This window comes from Alosa pseudoharengus, unplaced genomic scaffold (genome assembly GCF_046254945.1).
Source record: "Alosa pseudoharengus isolate Yale_2024_CS ecotype anadromous, Long Island Sound unplaced genomic scaffold, YU_APseudo_1.1 YU_APseudo_1.1_scf_5, whole genome shotgun sequence".
Taxonomy (NCBI): Eukaryota; Metazoa; Chordata; class Actinopteri; order Clupeiformes; family Clupeidae; genus Alosa; species Alosa pseudoharengus.
Genome location: NW_027468837.1, coordinates 30,017,062 through 30,039,794, shown reverse-complemented (window position 1 = coordinate 30,039,794; position 22,733 = coordinate 30,017,062). Strand labels below are relative to the sequence as shown.

General features: G+C 39.1%; 1 protein-coding gene across 1 annotated transcript; it reads right to left on the bottom strand.

The window, feature by feature from the left end:
• Positions 1-1,719: 1,719 nt before the first annotated feature.
• Positions 1,720-22,054, bottom strand: LOC143104580 (myosin heavy chain, fast skeletal muscle-like). The gene is made up of 40 exons (XM_076268695.1): positions 22,005-22,054; positions 21,632-21,844; positions 18,531-18,674; positions 18,261-18,417; positions 18,124-18,151; positions 17,902-18,016; positions 17,719-17,811; positions 17,563-17,626; positions 17,377-17,475; positions 15,921-16,024; positions 15,697-15,835; positions 15,378-15,496; positions 15,138-15,287; positions 14,856-15,026; positions 14,453-14,759; positions 14,193-14,272; positions 14,014-14,101; positions 13,807-13,924; positions 12,640-12,763; positions 12,408-12,544; positions 12,056-12,311; positions 11,728-11,970; positions 11,192-11,368; positions 10,793-10,938; positions 10,616-10,706; positions 10,142-10,531; positions 9,930-10,056; positions 9,499-9,617; positions 9,221-9,417; positions 8,903-9,086; positions 8,635-8,800; positions 5,570-5,694; positions 5,179-5,487; positions 4,895-5,098; positions 4,675-4,800; positions 4,265-4,435; positions 4,063-4,167; positions 3,504-3,599; positions 3,258-3,389; positions 1,720-2,972 (listed from the first exon to the last, which is right to left on the bottom strand). The coding sequence occupies exons 2-40, from the start codon at positions 21,830-21,832 to the stop codon at positions 2,958-2,960; spliced, it is 5,817 nt and encodes a 1,938-aa protein (XP_076124810.1). The 5' UTR covers positions 21,833-21,844; positions 22,005-22,054; the 3' UTR covers positions 1,720-2,957.
• Between the last annotated feature and the right edge of the window lie 679 nt (positions 22,055-22,733).

The window sequence follows — 22,733 nt, the reverse complement described above, 5'->3', positions numbered from 1 at the left end:
AGACAGACAGCACGCGTTTTGCATAGGCATATATGCTTCCCGTGTAACAGTTATAGCCTATACTGTATAATCCAGTTTAATGCTATAAAGTTTGCAAAAATATAGCCTATATTTTACATGTCTTTTGTCCGAGTGGTTGTAGTGTAGTGATCATGGCGGAGATATGAAATGCGACTTCTCCGTCTAAAACAACTTGTTTGTGAATGTTTGACAACTCTGCAGCTGTGGTGAGCAACGAGAGCACGCACAAGGAAACCAGTAGGTGGAGAAACCAGAAGGCACACAAGGGACATGCAAAAATGCTAATGAACGCGTACAAAATGATGGTAGTATCTACCACACTCTATTGGTGAGTGACTCAGTTACGGTGTTTAAGTACCCTAATTGTTTAAAACTATTTAATTGTTATTGATAGCAAGTCACATATGTCTAGGCCATCATACATTTGCATGTCATCTAGGCCCTATAAAACCCTTACGAAAAAAACTGCATTGTATTGACAAGAAAGCTGCATTTTTTTTTTTTGCAGTAGGCTACTGCAATATTTTTGTGTCCAAAATATTGCATTTCTGTTTAAAATATCGATATATTGTATATCGCCAATCAGCCCCAAAATATCGGGATATCAGTTTTGGTCCATATCGCCCAGACCTACTGCATAATGGGGACTTAGAGAGGACCCAAAAAGTATCATCCTTATGCAAGATGCTGTTGCTGCATTTTGATATTGTAATCATTCTAAGAAGAGTGAAAAGCAGTTTGCAGTAAAGCTTCTCTGGCTAAATTGTGGTGCCTCCTCTGTCCCTTGGTGCCGCACAGTGCGAGATGCGCCTGGTGGTAGTGGTGGCATTGGACACTTTGCTCTAGGTGCGTTTAGCCTACCGTAGCCTACTATTGGCCATTGACAACCTGTCAAGGCCGATGAAGCTGTGGTTGAAATTCGGGACTGGAGCTGTCCCTGACGGGACAAATCAAAATCACCCAAAATACGGGATGTCCCGGACAATTCAGGACGGTAGGCAACCTTATGTACAAAAGAGCAATACTTGACAATCAGAAACACTTAATTCCCATCTTTGAGGCACTGGTTCTTCCTCAGTATTTGATCCCTTTTGAGCCCCATGTGTATTGCCATGGAGCCATTGCTACAGTAGGCTATACTGCTGCCTTTGGAGCATAATGTAAGTAGATCTTGAAGTGAGTAGTCATTGGCTGCAAGGTAATTCTTTGTGGATGTCCAGAAAACATCCTTTTCTGAGCTCTACATAGCTGCTATGTGCAGAAAAAAGATGTGAACTCATAAAACCTTTCTTCCAGAAAATTCTTGAGGTAGAAGGCAGATGTCACTAACACCACATGTGAAACTGAAATGATGGCAATCCAGATTGCTGTGCAGAAAAACTTTCATAATTGTAATGTAGATTTCAATTTATGCACATTATTAAAAAAATCCTTATCCTCAAAGCTTTAATTGATGCATTTGTTGGAAAAAGCAGAAAAAGCAGATTTATCTCTTCAAACTGGCAGTCTGGTTCTTCTGATTTGAAAATAGTTGTGTTAGGCCTAATGTCATTCTTATCAATATAAAAACATGAGGAAGTTGATGAGGAAAGTAAATCAGGAAAAAATAAAGCATCATTAGATTTATTAACTCTTTGAGGCCGACGGACACATGCGCGTCCAAATTCTCACCCATTGTTCTCTGTTGAATTACTCATGGAGTACTCATCACACATTAATATCACGCGGAAGAGCACAGTCTCATCTTTTAAATGGTGCTAGCTGCTAGTTGCAGTTCACGGTTCGCAAGGAAATTAAGTTTGTTAAAAGTAGTTGACATTTAATCATATTTACATTCTGTACTGTTTACAGCTCTGCATCCATTTCCACACCCATTCATGGTGGCATATCTCAGGAACTCCTCACTCAACACATGAAAAACTGTAAGGCTATATCAAAATAAACAGCAGACCTTACCGAACACAAAGATGTAAAGCATTCCTCTTTACAATTAGCCATTCCACAGTAGTCCGGTTTTGCAATTGTAGCAAATTTCTACATGGTCTCCCACTATGGGCTGAAATTCTCATGTTATAGTACCCCTTAGTAATGAATTTGCATTCCACATCAAAGAAACAAAAGTTGGTCATAGCATGCACAGATCAACTGTGCCTTGGGCTACATGACATCTGCACATATGCAAGCACAGATTATTTCAGGTCACAAATGCAGATGAGTAAGGCACATTCTTCATCCAATGGTTCAGTAACAAGACGTCAGTGAATAAAACAGTATATAATAAGTAAAATATTAATGTCAGTACATACATTTTTGTAAATTGCTAAGCCACAGAGTATCCCACCATTGTGAGTCTTAAATTCCAAGATTCCAGACAATCCCACCTACACAAATATGAAAAGATATTTCTACTATTGTGCTTCCTGCTGACATGAATGCAAAAACATGACATAATTCATGAGACACAAATTACCAAATCATACTTTCCCATATAAGGGTAGCCTAGGCTGTCCTGAAAAAAAAAAGGAAAAAAAAAACAAGACACAGCATACATAGATGGCCCTTACAATGATCACAATCAAGAGCTTAAAAGTAAAGGTCATAAAATGACACTGAAAATAGCCTAGGCCTCAAAGGGTGTAGCTATGTGTAGTATTTTAGGTTTAAAAAGCTCAGAAATTGCCAAGATATAGCAACAGGGTGTGGAGAACTGTTTTAATGGTTATTTTTAATGTCAAAACGCCTTTGCTTTGTGTTGCCCAGATAGCTAATGCAGTTACTTTGCAAACCAGCCAGTGCTGGGACATCTCTTTTGCAATACCACTTTTCACCTTGTGGAAGAGTGTTGCCACGAGCATAATGATCTGTTCAAGACAACTCGAATCCAACAGAATTCTACACATAGGAATTCACAGTAACTGATGCTGGGAGTTAACTGTTCATTCATCATCTCCCTGAAATAAAGAAGAGAAAAACACATTGAGGACATGTACTGGGGACTCATTGATATTAATTGCAAGTTGCTACTTTTATTAGTTAATGTTTGGGGTTTGTTCATGTTAAGTTAATGTTTTTGTTGAAGAGAGTACCATCACTAATGTTTGATGTGTTAGTGGAGGTTTGGTCTTGTAAATTATAATTCACAATCAAAAACAAGCCTAATGCAGTATTAATAACTGAGCTAATTCGGAAGTGCAGCAGGTCCTATCAATCCCGTATGAAATACAGTTCTCTGTTACCTTGGCAGCATCACGGTTCTTGGCCTTCAACTTGTTGATCTGGGCCTCAACCATGTCAGCACGTTCCTGAGCCTCCTCAAGTTCATGTTGTACCTTCCTGAACTTGGACAAGTAAGTGTTGGCCTGCTCCTCCTGTGATGTCAATGAGAGAATATTTATCTTCTACTTGGTAGTGAAAAAAACCTGACAAAAGTATTATATACAGTATAATATAAATTGTGTGGATTGATATAAGTTTTTACTTACATGATCCTCAATCTGTTTCTTGTAGCCCTTAACTTTCTGCTGCAGTTTTTCCAGCATATCCTGTAGTCTGGCGGCATTTTTCTTGTCTTCCTCAGTCTGTGCAATTTTATGGTTATGGTTATACTATTTTGTCCAAAGTGACTCACAAAGTGACCATTAAAGTAGTTAAATTGTTTTTGATTTTTTTTATGTTGGAAAAGCCTACAGTAAACATAATAGTAATAATATCAATAATATTAATAGAAATGTCAAATATCAATAATGGAAATAATCAGTGTTATTATACTAACAAAACCGTAAATATACAAGCCATAACTGCAATAGAATCAATTGATTAATAATTAAGTAAATGTAAGCAGAACAGAACAGTCTTTAAACCCCAGATGAGTCTTTAAACTCCTCCTGAATGCAGAACACTAGGCACCTCATTTGACCAACAAGGAACCACGAGGAAGAGAGTCTTGAATAATAGTGTCAACCATTGTTAACCTGCACATTAACAACCATGTTAACCTGCACATTTTCTTATGGTTTTCTGTGAGTGAATAGACAACTCTACCTGTTCAGTGAGCTCCTTGACTCTCCTCTCATATTTACGGACTCCTTTCACAGCATCAGCTCCGCGCTTCTGTTCAGCCTCAACCTCAGTTTCCAGCTCACGAATCTGTAACATCGGAGGTCATGATTTTCATGTAGAACATAAAATAGTATGGCTCAAACTCTGCCCATTATTCAACATTTCAAGACACTGGAAACCACACCCTTGCTTCCAGTTTCTGGAGTTGTTTTTTGCCACCCTTCATGGCAAGATTCTCAGTCTCATCCAGTTTGTGCTGGAGGTCCTTCACGGTGCTCTCCAGGCTCTTCTTCAACCTCTCCAGGTGACCGTTGGTGTCTTGCTCCTTCTTCAGTTCTTCAGACAATGTGGCAACCTACAGATATTAAAAAAAACTCTTAATAGTGAGGAATTATTATTATTTTTTTTTTTTTTATCAAATCTCAATTCCATATACAGTAGATACAAAATATGAAGCAAATAATGTTTTCTAATCCTCTGGAACAAATTGGTATTCATTCATTTTGTTGAAAAGTGCTATATAAATACATTTTATTATTATTATTATTATTATTATTATGTGTATATCTGCCATAGTAACTTATGTTAGCTCACATCAGTGCCTGCTTTCTTGGCCTTCTCTTGTGCCTTTCTGGCCTCTTGAATGACCTCATCCACCTCTCCCTGGACTAGAACAAGTTCAGCCTCCAGCTTCTTCTTGCTGTTGAGCAGGCTGGTGTTCTGAAATAAGGGATTTTTTCTCAGATTAAGTGACATTAAGAATACGACGATAATGCAGAGGATTAACAAGTTGTTGTTGTTTTTTTTATTTTACCTGGGAATGCAGAAGTCCAGCACGCTCACTGGCATCCGCCAGCTCCTGCTCAGCCAGTTTGCGGCCTCTCTCTGTCTGCTCTAGAGCAGCTCTTAGCTCCTCAACCTCAGCCTGCATAACACCATTCCTGCGCTCCACCATGGCAACCTGCTCCTTCATGTCTTCTTGTACTCTGAGAGCATCATCAAGGTGCATTTGGGCATCCTGTATGAAATAACATTGATTAGATAGAGCACTGTTGTGGTGTACTTTAAGGACTGAATGTAAGGTAGACCCTTTGGTACCTTAAGCTGTCCCTGGACTGTCCTCAGCTGTTTCTGAGCTTCAGCTGCCTGGCGATTGGCATGGCCGAGCTGAATCTCCATCTCATTGAGGTCTCCCTCCATCTTCTTCTTGATTCTCAGAGCATCATTCCTGCTCCTGACCTCAGAGTCTAGAGTGGTCTGCATGGAGTCAATCACCCTCTGGCTGTTCCTCTTGATTTGCTCCATCTCCTCATTCTTTTCTGTCAGCCTCCTGTCCATCTCACTCTTGACCTGGTTAAGCTCCATCTGGCCACGAAGAATCTTGGACTCCTCATGCTCAAGCGTACCCTGTTTCAGAGGAAATTTCATATTATTTATGTAGTTTATTTACCATGACATTTGGCATCCAGCAAGTAAAATAGAATCCTACCTCTGCTTCCTCCAGTGCTGTCTGGATTTCTGATTTCTCAGTCTCCACTGTCTTCTTAGCCTTCTCCAGCTCATGGATGCTCTTGCCCGTCTCACCAAGCTGCTCAGTCAGGTCAGAGATCTCCTCTATAATGAAAATTTTAATTGATCTGAATGGTTCATTATAGGTGGTGGTAGCGTAGTGGTTAAGGAGCTGGGCTATCATTCAGTAGCCTGAAAAGTTGTGGGTTCAATTATGTTGTGCCCTTGAGCCCTAACTCCCAAGTTGGTCCGGGGATAATGGCCCTTTAAATATAATTGGCGTAAGTCGCTTTGGATAATAACTCCAATGCTCTCTGGGTTTGAATTAATGGAACATTCACATCACAGTGATTACTACAGAAGTTCGAGTGGGGATGTCCTGGGATATCCATATATATACATATATACAGCTCTCGAAAAATTAAGAGACCAATTAAAGTTTTTCTGATTTTCTGTCATCTGCAACGTAATTATTCACATTTTCCCCCATTGGTATACTGATAAATGCTTTGGTAATAAATACAGAAATTACAATGTGCTATTGTATTTTAAGCTCTGAAGTTTTGCAATATCTAAGCCATGTAACTCCCTCAGCCGTTTCTGATTTTTAGTTTCTCACAAAATGTGACTTTGGTACAGTATATACAGCGGGGAAAATAAGTATTGAACACGTCAACATTTTTTTCAGTAAGTATACTTCCAGTGAGGCTATTCGCATGAAATTTTCACCGGACATTAGTATTAACTTAAGTAATCCACACATATATAAAAATCCAAACATTAATGTCTAAAAGTAGAGTTATGAGTAAAAAAGTGGAATGGCACAGGGAAAAAGTATTGAACACGCTAAGAAAAAGCAGTACACAATGGCAAGGGACAAACTGGGATCAATAAGTATTTAGAGAAATTATCCCTCCTATCTGGGCAAATTGATATAAACTGGGTTAGTACATACTGGTGGGCTATAAAAAGGTTTTTTTGTTACCAAGGTGTCACACAAGAAACATTTCATGATGGGTAAAAGCAAAGAGCCCTCCCAAGACCTTTGCAACCTTATTGTTGCAAAACATGTCAATGGAGCTAATTACAAATGCACTTCAAAACTACTGAATCATCCAGCAAGCAGTATTGGAGCCATTATCTGCAAATGGAAGGAACATCACTGCATCATCAACTGCATCATCAGCAAGATTTCTGACCAGGAAGTCAGAAGGATAGTCAGAAGAGTAGCCCAAGATCCAAGGACCACTCAGAGAAAGCTCCAGAAAGACTTGGAGGCAGCAGGTACAATTGTTACAGAGAAAATCATAGGTAATACATTCCACCGCCATGGCCTCTATGCACGCTCATCCCGCATGACTCTATTGCTGAAGAAAAACATGTCAAACCTCATTGAAAGTTTGCTACACAACATTTGGACAATCCTATGAAATACAGAGAGAATGTATTCTGGTCTGGTGAGAGCAAAATGTAACTTTTTGGATGGCATACTACACACCATATTTGGAGGAGAAATGGCACTGTGCATCACCCTAAAAATACCATACCAACAATGAGGTTTGGAGGTGGTGGCATCATGGTGTGGGCTGTTTTTCATCTCATGGTACTAGCAGACTTCATACAGTTGAAGGAATGATGAATGCAGTCATTTTGTTCGGGAGAATCTTTACATCCACCAGGATGATGAGGATGAGACATGGCTAGACCTTCCAGCAGGACAATGATCCAAACCATTCAGCAAAGGAAACTCTCAATTGGTTTCAGAGAAAGGAAATCAAGGCCCTGACTTCAATCCAATTGAACAGTTTTGGAAGTTAACTAAAGATGAGGATTCACAAGAGGGACCCCTGGAATCTTCATTATTAAAGGACTATCTGTTTAAATTAATGGGCCAAAATCACACCAGAATACTGTGACTGATTAGTTTTCGTCATACAGAAAATGCCTTGAAGCTGTCATTATGAATAAAGGCTTTTCCACAAAGTATTTAAGAAATTTCAACTGGCGTGTTCAATACTTTTTTCCTGTGTCATTCCACTTTATTACACAAAACTCTACCTATGGACTTTAATGTTTGGATTTTTTTATATTTGTGGATTATCTGAGTTAATATCTGGTGAAAATGTCATGCAAATAGCCTCATTGGAAGTATACTTACTGAAAAAATGTTGACGTGTTCAATACTTATTTTCCCCGCTGTATAAATTATAGGTCCTAAGATATTTCCATTTCCAGTCACTTGCATGTGTTAAGTGCGTAGGCTACATTCATCACAGATCTTGTCTGTGGTGCAAGACTATAAGCATAGTTGTAGTGGCACCTGAAAGCAGGTAAAGCGCTATGCTACTAAACTTAAAGGTACTCTGGGTGAGAGAGGCTGGACTAATCACTCCCAGATGAGTAGTTGTAAAAATCACTCACTCACTATGTCTCAAAAAATGGTCGCAATATTTACATTTACATTTCGTGGATCATCCAAAGTGACTTACATATGTAAGTTCCATTACAATTATTGGGACAGCCGTGGCCTACTGGTTAGCGCTTCGGACTTGTAACCGGACGGTTGCCGGTTCGAACCCTGATTGGTAGGCCACAGCTGAAGTGCCCTTGAGCAAGGCACCTAACTCCTCACTGCTCCCCGAGCGCCACTGTTGTTGCAGCCAGCTCACTGCGCCGGGATTAGTGTGTGCTTCACCTCACTGTGTGTTCACTGTGTGCAGTGTGTTTCACTAATTCACGGATTGGGATAAATGCAGAGACCAAATTTCCCTCACGGGATCAAAAGAGTATATATACTATACTATAGGGACTTTATAGTGTCCCTGGACCAAATTTCCCTCACGGGATCAAAAGAGTATATATACTATACTATACTATAGGGACTTTATAGTGTCCCTGGAGCAACTTGAAATTAAGTGCCTTGGCACAACGATGGAAGCCGAGAATTGAACCCACAACTTTTCAGGCTACTACATGCTCGTCCAGCTCCCAGCCCTGATACAGTGTATATGGTATAAAATGTTATGTGTGTAAATGTTGAATTACGCTGCAGGTTCTTGTTCTCCCTCTTCATGACCTCCAGCTGATCCAGAGCCTCTTCATAGATGTTCTTCATCTTGAAGAGCTCAGTGTTGAGAGAGCGAGCCTCTTGCTGAGCACCGTCCAGCTCACCCTGACTCTCCTCATACTTCTGCTTCCATTCTATCAGAATCTGATATGAAACATGGATGTGTTTTTAGAGAAGCCTTTAAAAACAAGAGGTCAGATATTACATTAGTGACCACTTGGATACTCAAGGAAGCTTTTGACTTACTTTCTCAAAGTTCCTCTGTTTCTTATCAAGGTTGCCAGCCACTGCATTAGCCTTCTCCACATCAACCATGAGATCCTCCACCTGACCCTGGAGTCTCAGCCTGGTCTTCTCCTGAGAGTCACACTTGGTGTTCAAAGCCTCAATGGTCTCTTCAGCTTCCTGTAGGCGCTGGGCAAGTTTTTTCCTAGAAAGGTTGTCATATGGACAGTTTATGTCAAATCACTCAAAACTTAGATTTAGGCATAGATTAAACATAGATTCAGGCAAAAAGCCAAGTTTAGTCATCTAGTCATTAATCCTTCTCAAATCATGTTTTACTTGGCCTCCTCCAGCTCCTCTGTGCGTTGGACGGCATCAGTTTCATATTTGGCTCTCCACTGAGCCACCTCACTGTTGGCCTTGGACATTCCACGCTGTAGCTCAGTTTTGATCTCCTGCTCCTCCTCAAACTGCTCCCTGAGCATGTCACGGTCTTGACGGGTTGTTTGTACTCCATGAGCCAGAGCATTCTTGGCCTTTAGAGAACATTTTATTGTTAGCCAAAGTTGTCAAGCCAAAGCAAGAATGTGTTTACAACAAGATTTTTTAAAACTTGCCTTCACTTCATCGTCCAGTAGCCTCTTCAGTTCCTCAATCTGCTGGCTGTAAGCTTGCTTGGTTCTGGTCAGTTGAGAGACAATAGCCTCCTTTTCTTCAAGTGTGCGGCCCATCTCACCTTTGATCACACAATTGGAAAACTTTTTAAGTAAAATAATCATATTTTGTGAGGGAATGCAAAAGTGTTACAGGGAAATGTGAAACATGATATGACATGAGGGAGCAGATAACTATTGAGAAGAAATGCAGACCTATTATGATGGAATGCAAAAGTAATTAAAAAAAAATAATCCGCACCTAAAAAAAATATTATTTCTCTCCATGACTCTTTTGGGGTGCCATGATTGTATTTGTTCCACTGTCATTGTCTGTAGTATTAAACAAAATTTGATTTTCAAGAAAAAAAATCACATTTCTTTCTTTTACTTACTATGTTCAGTTAGAAGCCTTGCTTGATGTGCACCAAACTCAGTCAGCTTACGGACATTTTCCTCATTCTTGTCTCTGAACTCAGCCATTTGTTCCTCAAGGGTCCGACACAACTTCTCTAGATTGGACTGATGAATTTTTAGCCTGAAGTTAATTTGGTGGTTTTCATTACAGAATAGTATATTATCAAACATTACAAATATCTGGAGATACCTTTGACTTTGAGACAGCCTCCATATTGCTGGAGAGGTCATCAATCTCCATTTTGTATTCCGCCTTCTCCTTCTCCAGCTTCTGCTTGATACGCTGTAGATTGTCGATCTGCTCACCCAGTTCAGCCGCACTGTCGGCCTGCTTCTTGCGGAGAGCGGCAGTAGTAGATTCCTGCTGCAGGGTGGCCTCCTCAAGATCATGACGCAGCTTCTGCAACTCTGTATCACGCTTCTTGTTCATCTCAATCTGAGCAGCAGTGGCCCCACCAGCCTCCTCAAGCCTCTCAATGAGCTCCTCAAGTTCCCTGGCGAGATCAGATCTCTGCTTCTCACTCTTAGCCCGAGCAGCACGCTCAGCTTCAATCTCCTCTTCCAGTTCCTCAATTCGAGCCTATGCCAAAGGATTTGCTTAAGACACTTATATTTCACATTTGAAAACTGTAGGCCTACAAGAATTACAAGTCTGGAATAATACCACAAGTTCTTTCATCTTCTTCTGAAGCTGAGCTCCAATTGCCTGCTCATCTTCAACCTTGCTCAGGAGTAGGCATATTTCAACGTCTTTCCTGTTGAGATATTTGAAGAGTTAAGACAAATCAATCAATGCAACAAGTAAAAGGATTTTAAAGAAGCAAGACAACAACATTCATACTTCTTCAATTTCTCATCGGCTTGGTGCTTGTCATTATCCAGATCCATTAAGGATTCCTGGGCCAGTTTCAGGTCACCCTCAAATTTCCTCTTGGCTCTTTCAACATCCATGCGGAGCTTCTTCTCTTGCTCCAGTGATCCTTCCAGCTTTTACATAGACATACAAGTTTTTTTAGAAGATTTAAAATATGTATATGTGTGTATGTATACATATGTGTATGTGTGTATATATATATATATATACACACACACACACATACATATTTTAAATACATATATATATATATATATATATATATATATATATATATATACACATCTCCTGGTCATCTCCTCTTTCAGATTTATATATAAATATACATTTTTTAAATGGCATGTTTATATTATATAATTCCCTCACATCATCCACTTGTTCCTCAAGTTTGGTCTTTGCTTTGGTCAGGTTGTTGACTTTAGCCTCCTCTGTTTGGAGATCATCCATAATATCCTGATGTGAATCTTCCATGGCTTTGGTCTCTTTAATCAACTTGGCGTTGCTCTCTTCCAGAGTGGTCATCTCCTCTTTCAGATTTTTAACCTAAGGGATTTGATAATTCCTTAGATTAATTAACGCTATCAGACTTTTGCATGCAAGCATTACCAATAAACAACGCACGTATTCTGATGCTGTAAATATCATAGCATTGTATCTATGACAATGGTTAGATTAGATTAGATTTCAACTTTATTGTCATTGTGCAAGTACAAGTACAAAGACAACAAAATGCAATGACAATAAAGACCTATTCTTAACATTTGAAAGTTGTAGTGTGTTTGTGTTTTTGTAATCATTTAATTTAACCATATAGAAGTCATAAAAGTGTCTGCTAAATGAATAAATGTAACCAAAATATTTTATTGAAAAAAATGAATGAAAAAATACTACAATGCATTTACCTTATTTTCTATAGCACGCTTCTCCTTCTCCACTACAGCCATTTTGAGCTCAAAGTCACCAATGTCTTTCTTTAGCTCAGTGCACTCATCCTCCAGTTTTCTTTTCTTGGCAGCTAGCTCAGCATTGGTCGTTTCCTCCTCCTCCAGTCTCTCGGTCGTCTCTTTGAGTTTGGTCTCCAGCAGGATTTTGCTCTTGATGAGACCCTCGCATCTCTCCTCAGCATCTGAGAGGCCCTCAGTTTCCTATTGTAAAACAAACCACTACATAAATACAGGAACTTTTGTACCAACAAAATCACACCATAAAGAAAATTGTAGCAGTACTTACAGATGCCATAGCTAACTCTAGGTCCTTGTTCGCTTGTATCAAAGATACCATTTTTTCCTCAAGCTCTTTCTTCTTTTTCTGGGCAGTCTCCAGGTCTGTTTTCATTTTGTCATAGTTCTCCTTCATCTCAGTAAGTTCTTTCGCAGTTTCAGCGCTCTTCAGAAGAGGCTTGACCTTGAAGTACACCTTCATCCATGGCCAGTGTTTTACATTCACGAAGGAGCGGATATTGTACTGGATGGTTATGATGGCTTCCCTGTTTGAATGGACACAATTTTTTAAAAGAGTCAAGTTAACTCTGTACTCTTGTCGCCAAGTAATTTACTTAGAATTTTTTTTTCCTCAAGCGCACCTCCTTTCCATCATCTTGACAAACTCTTTCCGCATCAGGTATCCACGGCTGAGGGCCTGAGTCATTGTGACAAGATTTGCCAGTTTCTCATCTCGCATCTCCTCAAGGACACCCAGCAGACCAGCTTTAAAGAACACCTACAGAGAGGGAGAGACGGTATTTACCTGGAAATAATTGCATCAAATAAAGTCAATGAGCAGGTCTGTGATGACATGAGCTCTAAATCATTTACCTTAGTGTGTCCTAACTTGTACTCGTTTTGGTCCACATCAATGGAGCCCAGTAGTTTCGCTGAAGCAGTTTTGTTGTCCATGAACTGTCCCTCAGGGATAACACTGGCATTCAGCACTTTGTATCTTAAATGATGAGAACAAAATACATGTATGTCATCAGCCAATTTTCCAACCTAAGTATTTCCAAAGTATTTTGTGTTTTTCAGATATCAGGGATAGAGGTTTCCTAAAGGATTTCTTGTTCTTGATATATGCTTGTATGCTGTATTTATACAATATAGAAAGTGGTTTATTGAAATTTTCAGTTCATTAATACTATGATAAGATACAATACCCCTGTCTCTAAACTAGTTTATATTAATAACATTGCCTGTGAATTGTCTCTTGCTCATAGGAGATAAAGGCAAAACACTTAAAAATGCCAAGAGTTTTGGTGCTCATTGAGCTCAATGCAAATCAAACCAGCTAATAGGCTAACTGAAATAAAACCATGCCAATCTTTAGGTATGGTGAAGCGTATGTGATGATGTGGGGCTATTTTAATACCAAAGGCCAAGGGAACTTTATTAGGATGCATCGTATCCAGGATCCATGAAATAACTGGCCTTTAAAAATAAAAATCGGCCTGCCTCTATTGGAATTTAATATACTGTAGAGGTGCCAATACTTACAGTATGACCCCTGTATTTTAAGGAAGAACATTTATTTATTTTTGATACATTATTCATTTACAAAGAAAATTGGTGTCCTTAAAGGTTGGATATTTCCTATTTTTTATTACTTAAAGGTGCTCTAAGCGATGCCACACATTTTTTAGGCTAAAACATTTTATGTCACTTACTGCAAACATCACCTAACCAACCGCTAGCTGTCTGTGTCCTGAATACGCTGTAAAAAAAGTGATCTCTGTGGACAGCCCAGGCTCCAGAAACGGCAACAAAAACAACCTGGGCAAACCTAGCCCATAAAAAACATAACAAACTGTTCCAGCAAATACAGATGAGATGCGCGTTAAGAAGAGTTTCAATTGCACGGGATCAGCACGGGAGGGAGGGGGAGGAAGTAGCGAGCTAAGGATGTTATATGTTATAAAAGACCCTATGATATACTGTAAGTACCATAGTAACTACCAACTGAATTCTTATTTATTATTCCTTCTTTATCACCTCTGCTTGAAGTCAGCATAAAGGATTCTGCTGGGGAAGCCCTTCCTGCAGATTCTGATACCCTCCAGCACACCATTACACCTCAACTGGTGAAGGACCAGGAAGTTCTCCATTAGACCTTAGAGGATAACAAACATATGTATTCCGTTACATAATTAGTTTAAATTAGATTAATTCAGTTAAATCTTTTAGATAAAAATAGCTTACCAGGTGTCTTTGACTCATTGGGAATCAAGCAACGCACAAAGTGAGGATGGGTGCATCTCAAGTTGGTCATCAGCTTCCCCAAGTTCTCCTGTAGGTGTGGACACACAATGTAGCCACTTCGTTTAAAGTTGCATAACATTATTTGAAAATTAAAATTCAGTAACCAGTGAAGAGCTCACCCTAAACAGGGCTGACACTGTCTGGAAGGAACCACCCTTCTTCTTGCCCTTCTTGCCGCCGCCCTTGCTTGCAGCTTCAGCTAAAAGAGTGAGAGAGTAGAGAGATGTTTAAGAAAACTGCAGTGTGTACAGAAAACTATACATGTATACGGAATTACAGTTATATAATACACATTTTAAGAAATAATAAAGTAATTATATAAAGGTACATACATACTGTACGGTACATAACGTTATTTTGAAAGACTTGCATTAAGTACCTTCAGCAGCGGTAGGAGCTGCATACAAGTGAGCCAGCAGTTTCACGGCGGACTTTGCGTACAGCTGCACAACAGAGTCGTTCAGTGGGTCCTTGTTCTTCTCCAGCCAGTTAGTGATGTTGTAGTCGACCTTGCCAGCATAGTGCGCCAGGGTGAAGTGGGCCTCTGGTTTGCCCTTTACTGGTTTGGGTTTCTCAAAGCATTTGGTTTTACCAAGATGCTGGTCATACAGCTTGTTCTTGAAGGTAGTGTCTGAGGACTTGGGGAACATGCACTCCTCTTCAAGGATGGAGAAGATGCCCATGGGCTGTTAAAAAGAATTATCAATGATATTGCAGATTCAACTTTTTGAGTTTTTTTCAAATAAGCAGTGTCCAAGCAGCTTACACCTCACACACATTACCTTTTCAATAAGCTCAATGCAGGCAGCGAGGTCCATACCAAAGTCAATGAATTCCCAGTCTATTCCCTCTTTCTTGTATTCCTCTTGCTCCAACACAAACATGAAGTGATTGAAGAACTGTTGCAATTTCTCATTGGTGAAGTTGATGCACAGCTGTTCCAAGCTGTTGTACTGTTGTTATAAATAATAAGATAACGCTGTTGACACAGTTGTTTCAAGAGCATGGAAGTCAAATGAATGGATAAAATGAATTTCAGTATTTCATCAAATAGATTTACTCACATCAAAGATCTCAAATCCAGCAATGTCCAGCACACCAATGAAGAACTGCCTTGGCTGTTTGGTGTCCAACATCTCATTGATACGGATGACCATCCACAAGAACATCTTCTCATAAATTGACTTACACAGAGCGCTTACAGAATTGTTGACCTAGTCAGGTAGAAACAAGATAATGAATACATAAATGTGCAAAACATCTTACATTATCGGTCAAGATTTATGTTTCGCAAGGTTTCTAACCTGTGGTACAGTTTGGCCTTTGGTCACAAACTCATTTCCGACTTTCACTCTGGGGTAGCACAGATTCTTCAGCATCTCAGCAGAGTTCAGGCCCAAGAGAAAGGCGATTTTATCAGCCACTGAACCAAGACAACAACATAATAAAACATTCTAAAAATTATTCTTACATATGGAATATGTTTTGAAGTTTAATCTTGGTAGAAAAAATATATTGATGGATATCATATCCTTTTTGCAGTAGCTATTATTTCCATGGTAGAAATAATACATATTTTGGTGTATCAAACATTTTTACTTTTTAATCCATTTCATCACTTACCCTCAGTGCCGTCAGGCTCAGCCTGCTCCTCTCTCTGCTTCTGCTTGAACTTCATGTTCCCATGATGCATCACAGCACCAGTGAGCTTAAATATGCTAAGTTTCTCCTCAGAGTTGAAACCCAAAATGTCAATGGCTTCCTGAAAGAAGAAAGGGTTGTTTAGCTATTGTAAAATACTTTGTGTCTTCACCTAATTTGAGTAAGAGGCTTAAGCTACATCTTACATCTGTAGCAATGAACTCCTCCACATCATCAATGCTCTTGACGGTGATTTCACCTTGGCTGATCATAGGGAAATCATATGGGTTTTGGGTGATGAGAAGTCCCTCTAAAATTCAGATGGAAGGAACATATCATGTTGAGACATACCAGTTTTATTTTACATACACATCATGGGTGTAGGCTTAGGTGGGAACGCTAGGTACTAGTCCCTATCAATATTTTAAGATGACAAAATTGACCCCACCAATATTTTAGCAAACTCTTTTGTGCTGCTATTTTCGATTCAGATGGCCAGGGGTCCGTTTCCAAAAGCATAGTTGCTAACTATGATAGCAACTACCTTGGTAGTGTCACTGCTGAATATCAGTCCGTAAAATTGAGTTACGTATGCAAGGCAAGGCAAGTTTTATTTATATAACCCATATAACCCGGTAACCCAATGTACTTAACAAATCACAAAAAATGGCCAATATTAAGAATAACTAAAATAATTCAAACGAAACACGGCAATAATAAAAAATAAATAAATACAAAATTGGGACAGTTTGCAAGGAGGTACAATTAAAACAAGTGTAAATGTTAAAATACAAAATATAGAACATGAAGTAAGTAAAAAACATAAAAGCTAAAATACTGGAACACAGGTGCAAAAATTGATCTTAATGCCTTAAGTAAAAGAATGAGGAAATATCCAACCTTTAAGGACACTTTTCTTTGTGAATGAATAATGTATAATAAATAAATAAATGTTCTTCCTTAAAATACAGGGGTCATAACTATTGGCACCCCTATGTTAATTTCCAATCGAGGCAGGCTGATTTTTATTTTTAAAGGCCAGTTATTTCATGGATCCAGGATACTATGCATCCTGACAAAGTTCCCTTGGCCTTTGGAATTAAAATAGCCCCATATCATCACATACTGTACCCTTCATCATACCTAGAGATTGGCATGGTTTTATTTCAGTTAGCCTATTAGCTGGTTTGATTTGAATTGGGCTCAATGAGCATCAAACCAGCTAATAGGCTAACTGAAATAAAACCATGCCAATCTCTAGGTATGGTGAAGGGTATGGAATGATGTGGGGCTATTTTAATTCCAAAGGCCAAGGGAACTTTATCGGGATGCATAGTATCCTGGATCCATGAAATAACTGGCCTTGAAAATAAAAATCTGCCTGCCTCTATGGGAATTTAACATAGGGGTGCCAATACTTATGACCCCTGTTTTTAAGGAAGAACATTTATTTTTTTTATTATACATTATTCATTCACAAAGAAAATTGGTGTCCTTAAAGGTTGGATATTTCCTCATTTTTGTTACTTAAGGTATTACGATCAATTTCCAAAAGATGATTTTATATTCCTCTTTTCGGTCAACTTTAAGCAGAGGTGCCAATAATTCTGGAGGGTACTGTATATACATAGACATATAGAATTGTATTTATGCATATCCTACCAATCAGCTCAGGCTTATGTCCAGTCATAAGCTGGTAGAAGATGTGGTAGCTCCTCTCAGCAGACAACTGGAATGTCACTCTTGACTTCTCCAGCAGATCTGATATGTTTAAATTATGAACATTACATAAATATAATGATAATAAATTAATTCCATTCATGATCATAGTATAAAATGGCCACTCACAAGTCTCAATATCAGCAGAGGCTAGCTTGCCAGTTGATCCAAAATGGATTCTGATGAATTTACCCTGAATGTTTTAGTAATAAAACAGATTAAACTCACATTTCAGTGCTTCACACTAATATGTGCACTATATGATTCCAGAAAGCAAATACTTACAAAACGGGAGGAGTTGTCATTCCTCACAGTCTTGGCATTACCATAGGCCTCCAGCAGAGGGTTGGCTGCAATGATCTGATCCTCCAGTGAACCCTAGAGAGAATATCAGACTTACCGGTATGTAATTACGTTTTTACAATGCCAATGTATGGTACGAGTCTCTAGATAGAAAACTTTTCCTACCTTAATTTTGCCGGTGACTGCTGGTTCAGCCTTCTTCTGCCCAGATACTGCAATTGTGGCAAAGTACTGGATGACACGCTTGGTGTTTACAGTCTTGCCTGCACCAGATTCTCCACTGGGGATTAAACATGTCAGTTAGTTCATATTATATATTATCAACCTTGTCATCAATAAGCATTCTTTAACTGTCACTGTCCTAGCAAAATCGAGATGAGTACTTACGTAATAAGAACAGATTGGTTTTCACGATCTGAGGGGGGAGGAATGTATATTTACATTATAATATTATATTTAGTGGTCATGTGTATGGATTTGTACAAAATCTTCACAAAATATAAAATATTTTACATGTTACTCACCTTGGAGCATAAATTGATAAGCATTGTCAGAGATGGAGAAAATGTGGGGTGGAGCCTCAATCCTCTTCTTGCCTCTGTATCCATTCACAACTATAGAATCGTACACTGGAAGCCACTTGTAGGGGTTCACAGTGACGCAGAACAGCCCAGAGTAGGTCTGAAGTGAGCGGAAAAGTATTAAGTTAGAGGGATTTTCATTCTTAAAGTTAATTTTTAAAGGATGATTAAGTACTGGTAGCTCTGTCAATTATTATTCCATGCCGGTCTTACATAGATCATCCATGCTGCGTAACGCTCCTTGAGGTTGTACAGCACAGCAGGCTCATGGAGGTGAGTCATCATGGCCATGTCCTCAATTTTGTCATACTTTGGAGGATTCATGGCGAAGATCTCATCCTCTTTCACAGTAACAGTCTGAAAGACAATATTTGTATTTCAGAGAGCACCGAACTACTAGCTTAGTGCCAGATTGTTGAATCCAATCCTAATACCTTTTTTGTGTTAAAAAAAATTGCATTACACTCTACAACGTATGTGCTTAACCAAGGCTGTAGTATGCAATCAGCTATGTTGAGAATATCATAACTTCCACATCCCGTGGTTTATTACTTTTGTCTATTTAGAGCTGCATATATAACTGCATATATGAAACTTATAATGTGTATGGTAGGTAACATACAGAGACAGTCACAACCAAAGGTTACCAGCAACCAGATTGGCAGAATATCCACTAGATGGGTAATAGTTATTGCTAGTTCTTCTTGTTCAGTGGTGGACTGATTGAAGGGCAGGAGGGAAAAAACAAAAAAGGCGCCTATCTGACGACATGGGGCCCCAACCCCAACATAAAGTAACCTGATTTAATGACAGAGGTATTGGTACTGTATGTCAGACCTGGAGGGAGGTCCAAGGGACCTTCTCCAGGAATTTGTTTACAATTCTGGAAGCTAAATGTGCCATTTTTCTGTAGTTTGCAACAGAAACAGGCTTGTGACAGCCTGTGACTTGCTAGATAAATTGAAATTAAGACTAAAGGTTTTTCATAGTTTTTAATTCCTTTTACTTTGCTCTTGCCAAATGGTCAGAAACAGGATAACTCAATTATTCTTGCCCATGTTAACAAAGGGAGGGTGTTGTCATTTGTTTTATTTGTCTCTGTGTGTCCACTTGCATAACGTTGGGCCTGTCCCATTACTGCCATTTCACCCTACCACTTCACCCTTCCCCTCTGTTTGTGAGTTCACATGTAGGGGTAGGGTGTCCCAATTATTTTACGACAGGGGAAAGTGTTCAACCCTTCAAACTACCCCTTAACATTGTGTGAGTCAGATGCAGACTACCGGAAAAAAACATGACAGTACAAAAACACAGAGAGACTCATTAATGCAAAAATTTACAATTATAGCAATCATGGTTTATGTTACATTCAATCTTGTGCCCATATATTTAGGGTCCTGTTGTTCATAGAAACATTTTCAAAAATTGCTTTTTGCAAATATTAACATAGGCTACTGCAATTATTGCATTTTACATATTTCCATGTCTGATGCCCCGCAAGTTGACAGCATACCATGTCCAAAATTTAAATAATGTCCAGCAGCAGCGAAATTTGTTTAACTTTTTTACCACTCATCTAATAGGAATGCATACATCTGCCAAATGCATCTTGGAAGTTTGTTGTATTGATGACATATAACGGCCTTTCAGGATATGTTGTAAAATATTGAAATTGTGGGAGGTTTACATGTTTCTTTCGTCCCCCATGCCTGTTGAGGAATGAAAAATTACCCACTTCCGCTTTTGCTGAAATAATTCCTGAATTGTTTTGTTCAGAGTTGGAAATACAATTGTATTTGACAGGGGACAGATGTAGGTTGCTAATGACAAAATAGTAGCTTTCAGTGTGGTATGATCTCTTTGAATTTTTTTTAATGAAACATAATTTACAATCGTCTTTCCCCTGTACTTAAACTACCTACTGGTCGAATTTAATTCCGACTTTCAGTCAAGGTAGAGGGTCACCATATCTCAGTCCTCCTACGTGATTATTTGGACACAGAACAGGATCCAGATTTTGGAGTTAAATTTCACTTGTGAGATAGGGGTGAGGGTCTGCAGTAACCTGACTACTCGTGTTTTTGTAACGGCAAATGAAAAATGAAAACACCGACAGTGCAGATGAGATTACATCAAAATGGCAGCTACTGTAGATGTTAGTCTTAACTTACAGTGTTTGCCAGTTGCAGAAACTTGTTTAAAAAGTATTTGGTGGCACCCTAGACTGTATTCATGGCAAGGACTTTAGGAATACCTTTCCTAGAGGACACATGGTCAGGAAGACTGTAGGCTACTACATCTAATTTTTACTGGGATTTGTTTCTTTCCATTGAAAGGGCATTTCATAGTGGCACAGTGCTATCTAAGAGGTCATTCCATGATTTTTTTTCCATCAGAAAGGTACCTGTAGGGTTCCTCAAGTTTATCCTATTGTAAGGGCACCTATCACATCTATTAGAAAACTTCCCTAAATTGATGCAAATAGGGACACCCTTTACTACACTGCATCACATTTTATCCACTACACTTCTTTATGCTTTTATGTAATACAGTATACAGGGCTGCATTCCACTTCCTTCTGTACCGGCAATGACACCCTTGGGAACACTATCATGTAGGGGCAGCACTCCATAATGACACCCTTTTCCCATGGAAGGGCACACAGGGAAAGCCAAGTATAGACCATTTAAGGGGCCCCTTATATGGCATTGCATCATGTTTTCAACAGTAGAAGGGCACTCATTAAGACACGTTCTTGAGTTTTACTCATTTCAACTTATTATTTGAAGTGTCTCTCTAGAGCTCTAGAGGGCATTGAACCATTTTCTCATGTAAAAGTCAGTAAATAGGACACTTTTGAGGGCACTTTAACCATCTTTTTTCAACTATGGGGGCACCAGGGGCGACACCTCCCCCCCCCACCCGAGTTTGCCAGTGATCTTGTTACCTCTTCGTTTTTGCATCATACAGAGTTCTCAAACTCTGATTCTATAGCCACATGCCCAGAAATGACAGTGTTGGATGCAAAATAATAAATTGAAAAAGGTTTATGATGTACTTATGTACTTTCGAAGGCTACCTTTTAGCCAGCTTACAGATAGTAACGCCCTCATAGAGACACAATTTATATGGGGATTGTTTTTTTTTTATTGTACTTCTTGTGGTGGTTAGTTGTTGAATAGTTGAAATATTCATACAAATGTCTGTGTGCATATAATCATATTCAAGACATGCTTTAAATGTCAATAACATGTGCTGAGTTCATACACTACAATCTTCAGTTGGCCAAGTAATATAGAGCATAAAGCACTTACTTTTCCACTATAAGTCTTAATTGTGGCTTTGCCACCCTCTCTCTTCTCCAACGTTCCTTTGAGATAATCTTCTTCTTTGTCAATCACAAAGAAGGCCGTCTTTGCATCAAATGGTGCATTCTGGGCCTCGATACGCTCCTTCTCTGTCTTCCGGAGGTAGAGGGCCGCCGGACCAAAACACTCCAAATCTGCATCCCCCATGATTGTACTTCACTATGAGAGAACATATTTTAAGTTGCAGTCAATTTATGAACTTTGGTGTGATGCCTCAGCTACATTTGTAGCTTTTCAAATTTGTATGGGTAATAGTAAGTGCAATTTTACTAAGTAGGTTTAATTTCATTTTGAAGTGCTCCTCAACATCTCAACTTACATTTTTTCTCACCCAGTGGAAAGAAAAGCTGAGCAATGCGCATGCAGTCTGCAAAACATTTATTAAAATAATTGGTTAGAGGTTGAGAAATCAGAATTGATTCAGACACAGTACTTCTGATCCCTCATCCCAATTCCCAATCTCTCTGCTTCAACAACTTTAATAATCAGAGCTTTAGCTTTAGAATGTCACTCACCTCTAGTAGGCTACCAGTCAGTCAGTGAGAGAATCTTTGGCTGCTATTTTAAATAGCCACTCTTATGACCAGTCAGCAAAACTGGCCCGACTAGATTTGGGCATGTATCGGGTGACATGATCAGGTTCATTACCATGGCCTGTAGTTTCTGGTTGAATATAGCATTCAATAGGTCATGCAAATATTTTTTTGTCACAGGGATGAAATGACTACAAAATATATGCTTAGGAAGAAGTAATCATTCCTTCTGACACAAAAAACAAAAACATGTTGCAGGAGTCTTGCAAGCACTGCATTTTTATAAATAAAGTTGGTCTAGTACCAGTGCCTGTCATATGAGCTTGTGTCCTAGATAATTTTCTGCAACAACAAACTTGTACTCAAAAGTTTGACATGTAATGTATAGTCATGTAAGTGGCACAGACCTACATTTGGGGGCACCTCTGCACATTCAGAATGCCCCAGTTCAGAGCATGCAGGCGTCATTGCTGTTTATGTACAGTATTAACTGGAGTGTATGTGTGTGGTCAGCC